The following is a 16,197-nucleotide window of genomic DNA, read 5'->3' as shown; positions in this document are numbered from 1 at the left end:
AATCAAATTGCAAACAGGGTTTAGGGAATAAGTCGTAAGTTGCACAAGTGAAAAGTAATTACTACTCTTTAATTCAATTATCAAGTAACATACGTGAATCTTCATTAGTAAAAACCCTTATCAATACTTTTTTTCTTTACTCTTCGTATTTTCTGACAGGTGAGGTAACCACATGCTCACAAGTCATAACCAACATGATTTGAAATAGAAAAAGTAGCACAACTGGAAAAGTTAGATGGATTGAAAAACACGAGAAGCAGGTTATGAAAATAGATATAGAGACGTAAAGGCGTTACGTTGAGATGTTAAAAAGGCAAATCTAAGTTTGGCGGCCAGCCTTAAAATCGGTGCAAGATTAGGAGGCAATCAGGCCTTCTTGCCTTTTAGGATTAATCTTTAAGTAACATTCTAAACATTTTATAAATTAACAAACATTAAGATATGTAAAAGATATGAATGAACCAAACCTATTAAGACCAAGTAACTTTATAAAGAAAACAAGTGCACACAATGAGTTGAGCTCTGATTCAGACCTCCATTAATTGAAAACAAGACGGCCCCAAGTATCATGGTTGACTAAAATGAGAATACTCTGTTAAAATTACAGAACCTTCCCCCAATAACATCTATAACCTCATCTGTCGGCTTATACAGTACCTTTTAGAGTTTTTGGTATCACTAAGATCTGAACTTAAATACAAAATCAGGCTGCAGTTTTTGCAATTACTAATAAACAAATCAGCAGTCTTCAGACATCATAGATAGCCCCCCGTCTGAAACCTTTCAGCCTGTACCTTTGAACTTCGCATCATATTCATAAGGTTGCTGCAAGAACAGGAAAAATATATTCAGAAAATCAAACTGTGTTTCATGTAAGGAAAAGCTCAGCCACAACTGAAACAAGAGCTAGGCAAAAACTGTCAAAACTTCATAAAACAGTTGAGCATATTCATGCTTCAGGGAAGTGAGAACAAAGTGCTTATTGCTGTCAAAATTATTCCGGAAGTTCGCAAGCTGCCCAAAGTTTGATGAGTTGGGTAGGAGAATGTGTTATCTAGTAATTATCACCGTGCTGTGAGTCCTTATTGGGGAATCTTTTATTTGTCTGAACTCACACTCCACTTCACAGCTACCTACCATTACTTCTCATGGAATATCTTTACAGAAAGTCATATTAAATAGAAAATATCTTCCCAGACATCAAAAAGCCACAAATAAAAGAGAAATATCAACCTACACAACAAGAAAACAGAATAGGAACAAGTCAACACCTTAAGAAATAGACTCATAGGGTAGAAATTAACGTTCAGCAACCACAACTGACACCCACCCACCCCAACCCACAAAAAAAAAACACATTTCTATGCATTGGAAGAAAGAGATAAGGACACGAAAATGCCTGGAGAACTCGGACATTTACCAAGAAGATGGCTGAAATCGATCTGCCAGCAAACCATCTCTTGTGCATAGCTTGTTGAGCACGAGATGCACCTTCGACGCTATCAAACCGCAAGTATACGTAACCAGAGCTATTCCTGCCAAAAGATACTTCAAGAATCAACAGCTGAAGAAAATATCATTAATTTAGTAGCAAGCAGCCAATTGGAATAGCCGCTTATTAGAGGATGGTATTTGAGAGAGATTTGTCTAACAGGAATGAAGCACCAGCCACTTGTAAATCAATAGGTCATTTGACAATCAAATTTGAAGCCTTATCAGAGGGACCAGAACATGGCATTGTTTAGCTTGACTGCCAAAAGCGACTTTGGTCTTTTCCTTTTTCTTTTTAAAACCAAAAGCAACTGGGACAGCATCTCTGTGCTGCCAAGAAGAGCAAAAGGAAAAACCTACCCAGAAGTTCTCACAAACCAAACTAAAGGATATGCCAGGCAAAGGAATCAATGCATTTTATAAGTCAAAAGAGCTCAAAATTTGACACCAAATAAATTAACCACATACTTGTCCACATGGATGTGCTTGACCCTGCCATACTTGGAACACTCCTCCTTTACATCATCTTTAATATCCAAATCAAATTCTGGATCCGTCTGCAGCACATAGTTGAAAGATTAATATTATTGAAAAAATATAGAGAATAAGATATGCACCTCCCTAGCCTTGATGGTCAAAAATGTACTGTTAAATATGAAATTCCACGGGGATATGAACCTCGGTTGCAGGATCAAACATATTTTTTAATAGCAAACACTCGCTGGGAATTCCAATGGGTTCAGGAGCCATGGCAGCAATGACTTGCGTTGGGAGCATATTCGGAAAAGCTGTTGCCCCGCCTATGGGCATGCTCATCTGAGCTGGAGCTGCTCCATTAAGTGCAGGAACTCCAAGTGTACCTGCAACACTGTAGAGGAAAAGTTGAGCATTAAGTTTGGGACATGAAACATGGCTACGACAAAATATCCCCCCCCCCCCGGAAAAAGACAAGAACTCCCCAGAGAGCAGGAAAAAAAATCTGGCCAAACCTTGAAGCAACACCGCTGCGGTCCAACTTTGCCATAAGCATGGCCCTTGACTGAGCATTTAAGGCCTGGAATATAGACAAAATGATTCATATGAGTATGCATTTAATAATAGAGCTGGCAACAATTAGCAGCCTAAAGTTTTCTTCTGACAGTTCTTTCCCTTCTCTGTCTATATAATATCAGAGAGAATGAATTCATCAGATTTCTAATTTGCATTCATATTCAGAGTTGCCAAAAAGAAAAAGAAAAAATAAAATATAAATTTTCGTCAATTTAAAGAGAAAGAAGGAAGAAAGGAAAACTTCACATTAGTTATCATATTATTTACAAAATGAGCCTATTGCTTCCTGAGAAGCTTCAGAATGGATTAGCCTAAAGAAATACAAGTTCAGCTTTCTAATACTTCTACTTCCTAGGATGGATCAAATCAGATCACTGCTACTGAGCTGCTTTGAGGGTGGTTTAGTCAAAAATGGGAAAACTATGCATCAACTAGCTGAAAGGGAGTATTCGCCGAGTGTGCACTTAGGTAACCTAATTTTTTTTACACAGCGGTATTAGAAAGAATGAAGAATGATCCCATATCATAAACTCGTTCAGCTTTTGCACAAGTTCAACACAAGCTTCTGGTCACAAAAACTGTATCACATAGCACTTCCTCTATTGTAATTTTATATGATAACATTTGACTAGATAGTATAAGATATTAATTTGAGTCGTGCGTATTACACTAGAGGTAGCGTAAGAACATAAAAATGACGATCAAAAGTCTGTTTGGTATTGCAAACATCACATCGTTTAAAATTCAAATAGTAAAAAAAAAATGAACTCTCTAGAATGCCAATGCCAAAGTCAAACATTTTCCAACATCCCAAAATGAAAAGAGCGTCCTGTAAATAGTTCAGCAAGAATAGTTTCTTTAAAAACTAAAAATTTTCAGGAACAGCTAATATATTGTTTCTTAGAGTATGTAAAAAAACAAGAAACAACACGCACAGAATTCTGCTTTACAATATTCCAACACATAAAAAAGAATTTTCCTAGGAGAATATGATATCACTCATCGAAAACAACATAAACCAGATGAATAAAATAAGTCAAAGCACAACGTCCTAGCCTTTTTTTTGATAAGGTAAATTGTATTAATCAAAAGGGAGAGAAACTCCCGTATACAAGAAGTATACCAAAAAGTAGAGAATTTACATCAAAACATGATTCTCTACAAAAAGACGCCCAATCTTCTATACAAATAGGGACTATATGAGTGCACCAAAAAGCGATCAAAGATAAAAGACTATTCTTAAGATGTGAAAAAGGAGACTCAATCCCCTCAAAAGCTCTCCTATTTCTCCCCCAAACTATCCACATGAGAGCTAACGGGGCGAAATTCCACGCCTTTTGCTTTCTTCTTTTACATAAACCGGCTCAGCTATATAGCATTTCCTTTACAGTGCTTGGCATCACCTATTGAACACCAAAAATGTTCCGGATTGCCCTCCACAAAGCCGAGGACACGGGGCAATGCAACAAAAGATAATCAACTTCTTCCCCTGAGCTTTTACACATATAGCACCAACTAACAAGTGTAATTCCCTTCTTTCGCAGATTCTCAGCAGTCAAAATCACTCCCCTCGCCGCTAGCCATGCAAAAAAGCACTGAATTCTAAACCGTAGTATCCTTATGCGAAGCGCCCAATGGGAGACCCGTGGGAAGGGAGCCCACCTTACATCTGAGAACATAAGACAAAGCATCAATGTTAGCAACCTCACCCACAGGGAAAATCTCACACTTGTCAAGGTTGATTTTGAGACCTGATACTATCTGAAACCACTGCAGGACCTGCTTCAGGTAGATCAACTAATCCATATCGGCATCACAGAAAACCTGGGTGTCATCCGAAAAAAGCAAATGAGAGACTCTTCGGGCAATGGGCATCTCGATCGGAGTTGAGAATCCTCTCAAGAAGCTTCCGCCCGCCGCACGATCCATCATTTTACTCAAAGCATCCATCACTAGAATGAATAGCATGGGGGATAGGGAGGGGGTCTCCTTGCCAGAGACCCCTGGAGCTGCCAAAGAAACCACACGGGCTACCATTAACCAGGACAGAGAATCTGACTGAGGAAATGCAGAACTTGATCCATCCCCTCCATCTTGCCCCAAACCCCATCCGCATCATAATGAAATCCAGGAACTCCCAATTGACATGGTCGAAAGCCTTCTTAAGGTCCAACTTGCATAGTAAGCCAAGATCTCTATTTTTCGTTCTGGAGTCTACGAGATCATTTGCCACCAAAGCGGCATCTAGGATCTGCCTACCTTCCACAAACGCATTCTTAGAGGACGAAACAGACACGTCAAGAACCTTTTTGAGTCTATTGGAAAGCACTTTAGAAATAATCTAGTAAATGCTCCCCACGAGACTAATAGGCATGTAGTCACTGATACAAGATGCACCTTCTTTCTTAGGCACAATAGTAATAAAAGAAGCATTGATACTTCTCTCGAAAACACCATTCACATGGAAGTATTCAATGGCTTCCATCAACTCCCCTTGATGGTATCCCAACAGAGCTGGAAGAAGGCCAAGGAGAAACCATCAGGGTCGGGGGCCTTATCACCAGCACAACTCGACACAGCCTCGTGCACCTCCTCCTCCTCGAAAGCCCTTTCTAGCCACTCACTGTCTCCCTCCCCTATGTGGTTGAACTCTATTCCCCCCAAAGTCGGCCTCCAACTAACTTCCTCTTTGTATAAGTTCTCATAAAACCCCACTATCGCCCATTTTACCTCCTCTCCCTCAATCCTCACCTCATCCACAACTAAGGACTCTATGAAGTTTCTCCTTTGATTTGCAACCGCCACCCTTTGGAAAAATTTGGTATTCGAATCCCCTTCCTTTAACCATAGCGCCCTCGATTTTTGCGCCAACTAGTCTCCTGAGCTATTGCCAACTCGACTATTTCCCTCTTAACCTCCCCCAATCTCTCTTTCTCAGATTCATCTAACTCCCCCACCCCTTCCCCTCTCTCTAGATCCCCCAATTCATGCATAAGCTCCCTCATTTTAATCTCTACCCTCCCAAAAAAACTCTTTATTCCACCTAATAATATCTCCCTTGAGCAATTTGAGTTTCTTCGAAAGACGGAATGAAGGTGTCCCTGATACCCCGTAGCTTGTCCACCATTCTTTCACCTTGTCACCAAATCCTAGCACCTTCAACCACATGTTCTCGAATCGGAAGGGAGCACGCACCCCCTCCCTTTGCATCCATCTAGCAAGATAGGCAAATGATCCAAAGTCAGCCTAGGTAAAGGAATCTGCAACACATTCGGCTGGCATCAGCTCATCCCAGGAGGGCGATATCAGAAATCTAACAAGTCTGACCTTGAGTTGGAATCCTCCGCCCCCTGACAGAGGAAGATCAATGAGAAAGTGATCATTGATGATGTCAGAAAACTCCTCCATGGCCCTCGAAATCATACTACACCCTAATCTCTCCTCCGGGAATCTAATAGTGTTAAAGTCTCCCCCCAGAACCCATGGAATGTCCCATTCCCCCATCATATTAGCCAGTTCCTCCAAGAAAAACACATTGGACCCTTCTCCTACTGGTCCGTACACTCCCCCAAATCCCCACTCACTCTATCTTTGACAAGAGCTGCTAAAGAAAAAACTCCCTTCTTAATCTCCTTTACCTCCAAGCTTCTATCATCCCACATTAGAAGAATGCCCCCGGCACTTCCCACTGCTGGAACCCAGTCATATTTTACCCAACTACGTCCCCAGACACTCCTCACAATCACATCCGACAAAACTTCCATTTTTGTCTCCTGAAAGCAAACTAGGTTAGCACTCCACTCTCTAACTCCCACTTTGATGATGGCCCTTTTGTTTGGGTCATTCATCTCTCTCCCATTCCATGAAAGAATCTTAACTTCCATAAGAAACAATATCCCCCTTCTCCCCACCCCGTCTAACCGAGCTCCCTTCCTCCCTGTCACACACCCGGCCCCTTCTATGGTACACCACATCCCCTAAATTATTTTGGCCAACACACTGACCCAACTCCCTCCTTGCACCATCATAACAAGATTGTTGCCCAATCTCCCTCAACAGTTATGACACCCTATCTTCCTTCCCTTCAAAAGAAACACCTAGAAACTTCCCAAAGTTTAATAGTTTATCCTCCATCCAGAAAGACATATCCCCTCCTCCAATCCATGACGAGATTGGACAGGCATCTTCTATATGTACCCTTTCGTTGCCCCTACAAGAGGAATACAAGACCATAGCATTGCTAGCAATAGGAACTTTAGGTGCCGAAAGGATCTCGTCATTTCCTTGAGGGGTATCAATCTCTGAAATAGCACCCCGCTGCTACAGGAATGACCAGAAACACCAGTAGGGTAGCAGGTAGGGGTGTGCATTCGAATCGATTTATCGACAAATCAAATCAATTATTTGTTATCGGTTTATCGATATCGATTTATCGATTTATCGATTTCGATTTCGAAATTTTTCTTATCGAGTTATCGATTTCGATTTCGATTTTGTGCTCTTCGGTTTATCGATAACCGATAGATATACTAAAAAAAATTACCCTTATTCTATAATACCCTTTCCTTTACCCTAAGTCCCTAACCCTATTATTTCATCTACCACATTTAAGGAATGATCATATTTAAAGCTTGAAAATAGAATTAGCCGTGATGATGTATTTTTATTTTTTATACCGTTGGAGTGTCGGTGGCATACATTTGATCCCTTACTTTAGTTTCGTTGCATGTGCTTGTTGACACAATTTTTATGTTATAAATGGTGTTCATCTTATTTTAGCTTCTTTTTGTCCATATTAGTTAGGCGTGTTTATAGCGATATACTTTCCATGGAATCCCGCAAATTTTCTTATTGGTGTAATCGATAACCGAATCGATAAGTCCCAAAAATCGATAAATCGAAATCGAAAAAATCGAAACCTTATTGAAACGATAACGATAAGCATATGTACAAATCGATAATCGATAAGTAATTATCGATAAGGGTCAAAATCTACAGGAATGACCAGAAACACCAGTAGGGTAGCAGGAAGGAGGAGAGCATGGAGCCCTTGGCGGCATCTTAACTGGAAATACTGGTCCGGCACTAACATCAGATGGGGCATGCTCAACAATCTTCCCAGAAAAAGAAGAAGCTTGAAGTGTAGCCTCAACACAACTAAGCCCAGGAGCAGATGAGGGGGCGATGGAGCTGGGTCCATCAGAGGCGGGAGGCCGTGGAATAACAACACCATCTATAGCCGGTGCCGCCCCTGAAGCGGCATCCATCGAAGAGCGAAAGTCACTAGAGCTCGATGCAGAAATGCCACTGTGTGTAGCACCATTGGCAGAAGAAGGAAGAACGACTGTTCCCATATGCTTAGGAGCCTTAACAGACGCAGCTTGAAATAATCTGGGCCCTTAGGAGCAATTCTAATAGAATTGGGAAAAGCTGTTGGGCCCATGTGAGGAGGCTCAGGCCTATACTTGCTGAAAACTTGCCTAGCCCTAGGATAACTGGAAGATGACCGGCCCATTCTACCTTTCCAGCCCGCATCACTTACCCATTAACGTCTTTCCCTCCTGTTGAAATTTTGTCTTCTCCTAAAATCATACCACCCGTCTTTTCTCAATCTAACGTCTGATTCCGGCTTAGTTCACTAATCGGGTGAGCACTCCCCTCTCCTCAGAGACTGATTTCCTTTCCCCTCCCTTCTATTTGACCTTCCCTTTTCTTCCGCCACTATCTCAGGCATAAAGATAGGGCAAAATTCAGGGCTCAACCAAACCCTATAACTCAAGTAGCCATCTTCCACCACAGTGGAGACAGGGATTTTGCCCCCTTTCCTCACCACAATCCTCACTCGCGAGAGATCGTGTAAGCTGCAAGCGACATCAATAAAACCCCACAGATTTTCCCAATCTTCTTGAATAAGTCAAGACACCAAAGATGCACCGGGAGACCCACCATGTTGACCACCAATGATTCGCCGGTGAAACAAGGGTCTAGACACCCATCGTGCTCCACCCATCTGTCTAGCTTTAAGAAGTTCCCACTGAACCACCTATTTCCTCTTACAAGAATTTCTGAGGCTTGAGACTCGCCGACAAAACGAAAGAGATATTGTGTCCCCCAGTTGCGATATTTTCAGCCCGTCCTTGACACTCCATGCCCCTGCTGCTCAGTTCCTAACAGCCTCTGGAGAACCAACCTATTTGGAGAAAGACCCAATCAGACAAGATTTCAAGAAGCCCATGCGCCTGAGAGTGCTCCTCAAATAGCGAGAAGTGCAGCTCCTGCCCTACGTCAAGCTTTCGATGGCATCTTCCCCCAAGCTTTAGGGCTGGCCAAGAGGCAGCTTTGATGAAACTCATGTTTTCTAGTTTTCTAGAGAGAAGTAGGAGTTTCTCTCTGTAGAATCCATCATATTCTAGATGTTGCTGTCCCAAAAAAAGAAGTGGTGAGATCTGTCCGGAAAAACCTCAAAGGTTAGAAAAATCAGCAGTTAGAGCGGGTGAAAAACAGAACGAAGGGGAGGAATTTTCTGATATTGAACGGAAAGATATTCTGCAATCTTAAGGAGAAAGAAGTTTTTTTGGCAACTGACTGAAAAGTGATTGAAAACTGGCCGGAAAAATGCTTCCCGTACGCCGGAAAAAAGTAAAAGTGGTCGGAATCTAAAACTTCATGGATGGGTGGGGTCGGAACAAGGGGACGAAGAGGTTGTCCAAAAGAAAAAAGTTGATATCTGGCCTGAAATTGGCTCACGCGCCGGCGCATGGTGGAGGGCTCGCCAGAGCTTGGCCGCGCGTGTAAGGGTCTTGATAATGGCTCCATGTTATAATCTTTTCTTTTAACATTGACCTTCAGTGTTATGCACAGTAGGGTATGTTCATGGTTCAGTTCCAGTTTGGTTTTCATCTAAACGGAAACCAAACCAACTACGTCAGTTTGTTAACTATAGAACTAAACCAAAACAAATAGTCGCTTTTTCGATTTTGTTAGGCTTTTCTGTTTATTTTCACATGAATTACGAATTCATTTCATTGCTACTAGAGCTAAAGACATAATTTCTAATACGTCGGTATATGCTTAGCAAGAATCGAACAAATGGATTAACCTATTATGTATTAAAGCATCTAGATGTGAGAAACTACACCATGAGATATGACAATTATTCACTTTCGTAGATCAAACAACAACCTTGCATCCATAAATGTTTCCAAATTTATCTAATCTTAATGATTAGAAGTTAAAATAGTAAATAAATCATTCTTAAATAACTATAATATATAGAAGCATATGAGAACTCTAAAAAACACCATGAGTATGTCTATATAACTTTTTTAGTTAAATATAAGTAGATTTATAAAACAAATATTTATCACCATAAAAATTTAATAAATAATATATTTATAATACTCGGTTTGGTTATGCTCTTTCCTTGAATACTTAACCAAACCAAATGTTGTCTGTTTTTTAATTGAAAACCAAACCGAGTCAAAAGAGTGTCGGATACTATGTCAGTTTACTTTGGTTTGATTTTAAATTTCCACTGAAAACAATCCAAGAAATAAAAAAAATTCAACAACATAGGAGTGGCTAGTCCTTTTAAAACCTGCCAGGGCTATGATTTGTACAACTGCCAGGCGCCAGCTCCCCCCCCCCCCCCAAAAAAAATAAACAAAAAAGTAGGAAGAGAGAGAGAAAGAGACTAGAAGCTATAATGATAATGCAGTAAACTAGCACATCACTTTTCTCCGGTTATGTCTAACAGAAAGCTCCTGTCAAATGAGAACACATGGATCGGCCGAGAGAGAGAGAGAGAGAGAGAGAGAGAGAGACTAGAAGCTGTAATGATGATCCAGTAAACTAGAACATCACTTTTCTCTGGTTATGTCTAACAGATAGCCTATCAAATGAGAACACATGGATCGACCTTTTACCACCACTATCATACTCATAATTTCCGAAGTATCTAACCTACTTAAGGGGAAAAATGGCATGCAAAGTCCTCCAATATAATGATTTAAGAGCAAACTCACCAAGCCACCTCCTTCATCATCATCAAAATCTGCAGTTTTAGCTCCAGCATCTTGTACTCCGACATGTTCAGTAACGGATGAAACCTGCATTGAACCAAAAAGGCTAGTCAAGGCTCAGTAATACTTCCATCCAACAGTATTTAAAGAAGCAAGGTCTACAGAGACATACCTTGATGGTGCGACCCGCAATTTCAAGCTTGCCATTCAAGCTTTGAGCTGCCTTTGCATGTTCGAGTTGAGCAAACTAAGATGAACCCAAGTTGAAACATAAAGGCGTTATTAAAAGAAATAAAATAAACGAAAAATATATTGAAGAGAAACAGTGCAGTTCTGCTAAATACTTACTTGGACAAATCCAAAACCCTTACAATGCCCTGTTTCAGGATCTGTAGGTAATTGCACAAGCTCCACTGGCCCAAAAGCTTCAAAAATCTGAACACACAAGACATAATGGAATGCAATCAGAAACAGAATAAAAAACGCATAGCCATGTTAAAAAAAAACAAAGTAACGCATACCCAACTAAAAAAAAAGTAACGCATACATCGGTGTCTGTACCGGATAATTAATTTATCATTTATAAGAAGCAAAGAGCCCTAAGATGTCTGGCAGTTATTCTACAAGTTAAGGTAGATCAACATCACAGAATATGCACATTTAAGCCTCCACCATTATGCATTGCATATAACAAGGGTCTATCCTAGTGCTTTTGTTACTGTACGCAGATAAAGACGTCAATCTTGTTACCTGTCTAAGCTGTAACTCTGTCATGTTGAAATGGAGATTTCCCACATAAAGTTTTCTCTCTGAGGCAGCATTTGGCCCTGCCAACCCTGATCCACCACCAGACGCAGTTGACTGAACAAGGTTTTTTTCAGCTTCAGAAGGTTTTACCATGACTGGTTGGCCAAAAAGCAAGCGACCGGATAAAGCAATAGCCATTGGCACAGACATTGCATCATAAAACTCAATGTACCTGCACAGATATCAATAAGTTATTAACACAACTGAAATAACAGCATAGACCAGGTATTTAGACCACATCGTGGCAAAGCTGAGAAGCATAAAGAAATCTACTGGTTGGTGACAGAAGACATCCAGGGAAAGGACATGACAGCCCTAGCAATGGTAGTACTAGGCCATAGAACAACAATATATAACCAATGTCAATAAGAATAAAACCATGTCTGGAATTCAAAACAGGAAAAAAGGTACGGAGGGCTCAAGAAACCTCTCAGATTCAGCAGGGGTAAAAACACATACGGGTGGGTCCCACAGGCACATACCAGTAGCACTCAAGTATATGCATTTGCAAGCATATGGTTTAACATTTCATATTCAAAAAAAAAAAAAATGCTCTCAGGACAATTTGTACTGATTGACATTTTACTATGTTTATAGTTGGTATATTATTATTTTTAATATAAAACTACGTTTACAATTGGTATATTATTTGAAGACCATATCTCATAACTAAACTTCAAATGATGCAATTTTGAGATTCAACTCAACTAAAATTCACAGTACTTGACACTCTAGATAACCCTTTTCCTTTTACAAATACAATTCAAATAACCTTTACTCCGCCACTATAATGATTTTAAGGGAAGTCAGAAATGCATATTAACAACAACGGCTCAATCCCCAACTTGAATCGGCATAAATCCCCATTTTCCATTTCGCTATGCTTGGACTTATTTTATTCCAAATCAACAACCTTCCTCTCTTACCGGACTTGGGACTGGCAATGTGTTAGCCATCAGAAATTCATAGAACAAACCAAAAGGAAAATCTTTAAAAAAAAAAAAAAAACAAAAAAAGCAAAAACCTATATGAGAAACACAGTTTTTCTACCATCTGAGAGTAACATAGACCACACAGAAGTCAAAGGAACAAATCAAGAATACAGTCTGGCTGCAGAGCAGCAACTTTATTAACCACCATGGTAGATAAATCAAGAATACAGCCCCAATGCTACATCACATGGTTAACATTCAAAATGAAAGTGGCACTATCGTAATCCTTGAGACTTTAGGAGTACTATGCGAAGCAAGATGCATATTTACTTAAGAAAGAAAAGAGAAAAGAAATAAAACGCAAAATTTGCAGGGTGTAGAATTTGATTAAAGACATACCCAACTCCTTTAGATCGCCTTGAATTCCGGTCCATGATTAACCGCACATCCCTCACCTAGAAATGTAGAAATGAATGTCAAAAGAAATAAGATAAATTGAATTCAGAGGCCCTTTTGGTACTCATACTATAAACACCACAAAACCTGCAATAGGTCATGCATAAAATCATCAGTTATAACCTGATCAGACTACATTGTGCATCCAATCAAGTATAGAATCTTGAGACATGAGAAAGTAATTAAGCTACCTGATACAGAAGGCAGAGAAGCAGTTACTGCAACAGCAAGCAGAAGCATACAGCATGCACTAATAGTATACGGAAGTAGGGTCAAGCGAACAACACAAATCAATTTTTTGCTCCTAAACATGAAGTATCATATCAATTCTAGAGGACCACAAGAAAATGGAATTTTAAGACAAATGTAAACCAGCACACATTGATAATAAAACCACAAGTTGTCCAGCAGCAGAGTTTATGTACCGTGAAGCAAAAGGCGGGCCAAATTAACTAACCTTTCCTGCTTGTGAGAAGAACTCATACACATCCCTTTCAGTTGCCTTCAGGGGCATCTATAAGAAGTGCAGACCAAATAAATCAGTGAATGAGCCTATTGATCAGCTAAATCACCTAGTGTGAAATGCTCAGGTATGGAGATGAACAAGGCAGAAACAAAGACATCGAAACCTACCTGGTAAGCAAAAACAGTTCTCTGGTCCCTTTCTGGATCAGCTTCTGGTTCAATTTTTTCTTTCTTCTCCTTGAATCTCCTGTATAAATGACTCAGACCAAAATGAGAATATGTATGGCACAGATCATAACAAAGAAGTATCTAAATATGACCTCGTTGACTGGCTAGAGAGTTAGTGCAGACCCTCGCTTTCCCTATTTCACAATCCACAGAACATATTGAAGCAAACCAACCTTTATATCGCATTAATTTCAAGGATAGTAAAGAAAAGTACGAGGCTCTGTTTATAAATTTTAAGTTACATGTAGAAGGGAGAGGATTTTCATTTACATTATTGCACCTGCTACATTTGAACACAATCAACTACTATAAACCAAGTTTAACCGAACTTGCATAAATACATGAACATGCTACAAATTATATTAGGACATGATGAATCATCATCCTCTAAAATCTCCCTCATTGTGCAAAATGTTTCATCTTTATTGATTAGATAGAGTAGCTCCTGCAGCAGGAAAGATCATCAAGGGAAGCCCTTTCAAGAAAAATGCAGATAAAAGTTAGAAAGCTTCTAAAAGTTTTTGGAAAGGCTAGTTGAAAATGCTAACTTCATTTGTCTACTTGTTTATCTGAATATAACATTGCCTCTCCCTATAAATGCTCCAGGACCCAAAACGTGTTTTATCTTTATATCTAAAGAGATGCAACTAGAATTCCAACCTCCAGTGACACACATCATTCTCATTTAAAAAGAAAACAAGTACAAAAGGAGCATATTCTAGAAGATAATTTGAACTTTTGAAGCATCTCCAAGTATAAACTTCAAGTTAAGAATATGAATGCAGTAGGTGTTGTGACATTATTCGCGGTCCATCACCAAAATTTTGAGACTTTTCCCTGCTTTCACAAAAACAATCACATAAAGAGTTAATGCATTTTCGTCTCGATACAGAAGAAAAGGTTGAAAACTGATACAGCCTCACACCATATGCATTGCCAACCTAGAAATCCAATACATCATTTGTCAACATCTCACAGATGTAAGAAAAGTAACCTTAAATCCATCAATGCAAAAACATTGGAAGGATTCAAAAGTGAGTGATAATCTCAAAGGCCAAAAAGGAACTTAACAGACCTTATCATACTCAATACATGTGGGAATAAGCCACTTCTTCAATCAAGCCTTGAAGGGTTTCCGCATTGTTAGCCCATTAAGATGTGCAAAAAATCCATCTACGATTTCAACCCAAGTCAGAATATTACATCCTATATGGATAAACTCACACTCTTTTACGCATTTAGACTATTTCAAAAAGTCTCTTCCGTTTGAATCCACTAGAACTCAAAAACACTCAGCAGAGCGTGTTCAAACACATACTTAAACTGAGCCATAACCTGATTTTTCCATTTTTTAGGTCACAACAGCAGTCAACAGACAAGCCTAAATTTTTTTATCAAGGACGTGTCTAGTGACGTTGAAAGGAACCAAAAGACATCAATAACTAGCACAAAAGATAAATAGTGGCACCTAGCAATTCTACAAAGTAAAATTGAGAAATTAAGAAGATAAGATGCAAATACTGTTTCACTACATTAACGGCTATATAGTGGTAGCTGATAGCCACATTGATGTACATCGGAAAATATTCTCCAAAACTACAACTTGAACTGATAATTACTATCAACAAGCACTAATCCTTTTGTAATAAACTGAAAAGGTTGATATGCAGTTAACATAAGATAAATGTTAGTGTCACCTGCTGTCTCGAGATTCAAAGTCACGTTCACGCTCGACGTCTCTTGACAGCTCCTTCTCTCGCTCTCGTTCAATCCTGGAGCGACTCCGGCTCCTCCTTGACCCCTCCCTCTCTCTATTCTCCTTCTCCTTCTCCCGTTCCTTATCTCTCTCCCTGTCCCGATCTCTACTCTTCCTCTCCCTCTCTCGTTCCTTCTCCTTCTCCCTCTCTTTCTCCTTCTCCTTCTCCCTCTTCTCTCTGTCACGTTCTCGGTCTCGGTCCTTTGAGCTTCTCTCTCTGTCTCTCTCCGATTCTCGCTCCCTGCTCCGATGCCTCGACGACCTTTCCCTTTCCCTATCTCTATCTTTATCTCTCTCCTTATCCTTTTCGCCGTCGCCGCGAGACCTTTTGCTGCTACGGCGATCTCTATTGTCGTCCTGGGCGGCGTATTCCTCGCTCCCGTCTCTCTCCCTCCGGCGATAGGCTTTCTCGCTTTTCTCCTTCTCGGCGCTGCTGTTGTTGTTGTCTTTGCTCTTTGTAGAAGGACCACCGTTGGGCTCTTCTACAGTCTTCTCCAGATAATCGTACTCATCGAAGTCCATTTGAGGTAACGTTCTCTGCCGGACGGCCGAATGTTCGATGTTCCGCCGGTGAAGAAGTGCTGGTTAGGTTTTGACAGAAACCTTAGCGAACTTTGTGAGATTAGGGTTTTTTGATGCCTATCTGGAAATAAGCGTAGTACTATTAAAACTTGTGTACTTTGTTAAGGAAGATATTTTCGGATCCGGAACCAAAATGTGGTTCTTTTGGACTCACACACACAAATAGGTGATAAAAAAAATGACTTTTTTATATATAGCGCCATAATACCTGGCGCCATATACTAACAGTAACGGCACCATTAAGGTATAGCGCCAGGTATTGTGGTGTTATACTGTAAAAGCTGACATGGTCAGGTATAGCGCCACAATACATGGCGCTATATATACATCATTAATGTATAGCGCCAGGTATGGTGGAGCTATACATAGATTTTCCTGGTCCCACCAATAATTTGTGACTTCAATAATT

At 40.1% G+C, this 16,197-nt stretch overlaps 1 protein-coding gene across 2 annotated transcripts; it reads right to left on the bottom strand.

Moving 5' to 3' along the window:
- Positions 1-515: 515 nt before the first annotated feature.
- On the bottom strand, positions 516-15,865 carry LOC107772496 (uncharacterized). 2 transcript variants are annotated; one of them, XM_075224974.1, is made up of 14 exons: positions 15,148-15,172; positions 14,526-14,623; positions 13,391-13,469; positions 13,215-13,271; positions 12,701-12,756; positions 11,313-11,541; positions 10,911-10,997; positions 10,735-10,809; positions 10,566-10,649; positions 2,481-2,545; positions 2,170-2,359; positions 1,960-2,048; positions 1,421-1,535; positions 516-825 (listed from the first exon to the last, which is right to left on the bottom strand). In XM_075224974.1, exons 2-14 carry the CDS (start codon positions 14,531-14,533, stop codon positions 784-786), a joined length of 1,176 nt encoding a protein of 391 aa, XP_075081075.1. In that variant the 5' UTR covers positions 14,534-14,623; positions 15,148-15,172; the 3' UTR covers positions 516-783. The 2 variants fall into 2 exon arrangements, with proteins under 2 accessions (XP_075081075.1, XP_075081074.1); XM_075224973.1 differs by lacking the exon at positions 14,526-14,623 and having other exon boundaries at positions 15,148-15,865.
- Between the last annotated feature and the right edge of the window lie 332 nt (positions 15,866-16,197).

Source organism: Nicotiana tabacum, chromosome 11 (assembly GCF_000715075.1).
Source record: "Nicotiana tabacum cultivar K326 chromosome 11, ASM71507v2, whole genome shotgun sequence".
Taxonomy (NCBI): domain Eukaryota; kingdom Viridiplantae; phylum Streptophyta; class Magnoliopsida; order Solanales; family Solanaceae; genus Nicotiana; species Nicotiana tabacum.
Note: the sequence above shows the minus strand (reverse complement) of the source record. Positions and strands in the feature narration are given on the sequence as shown.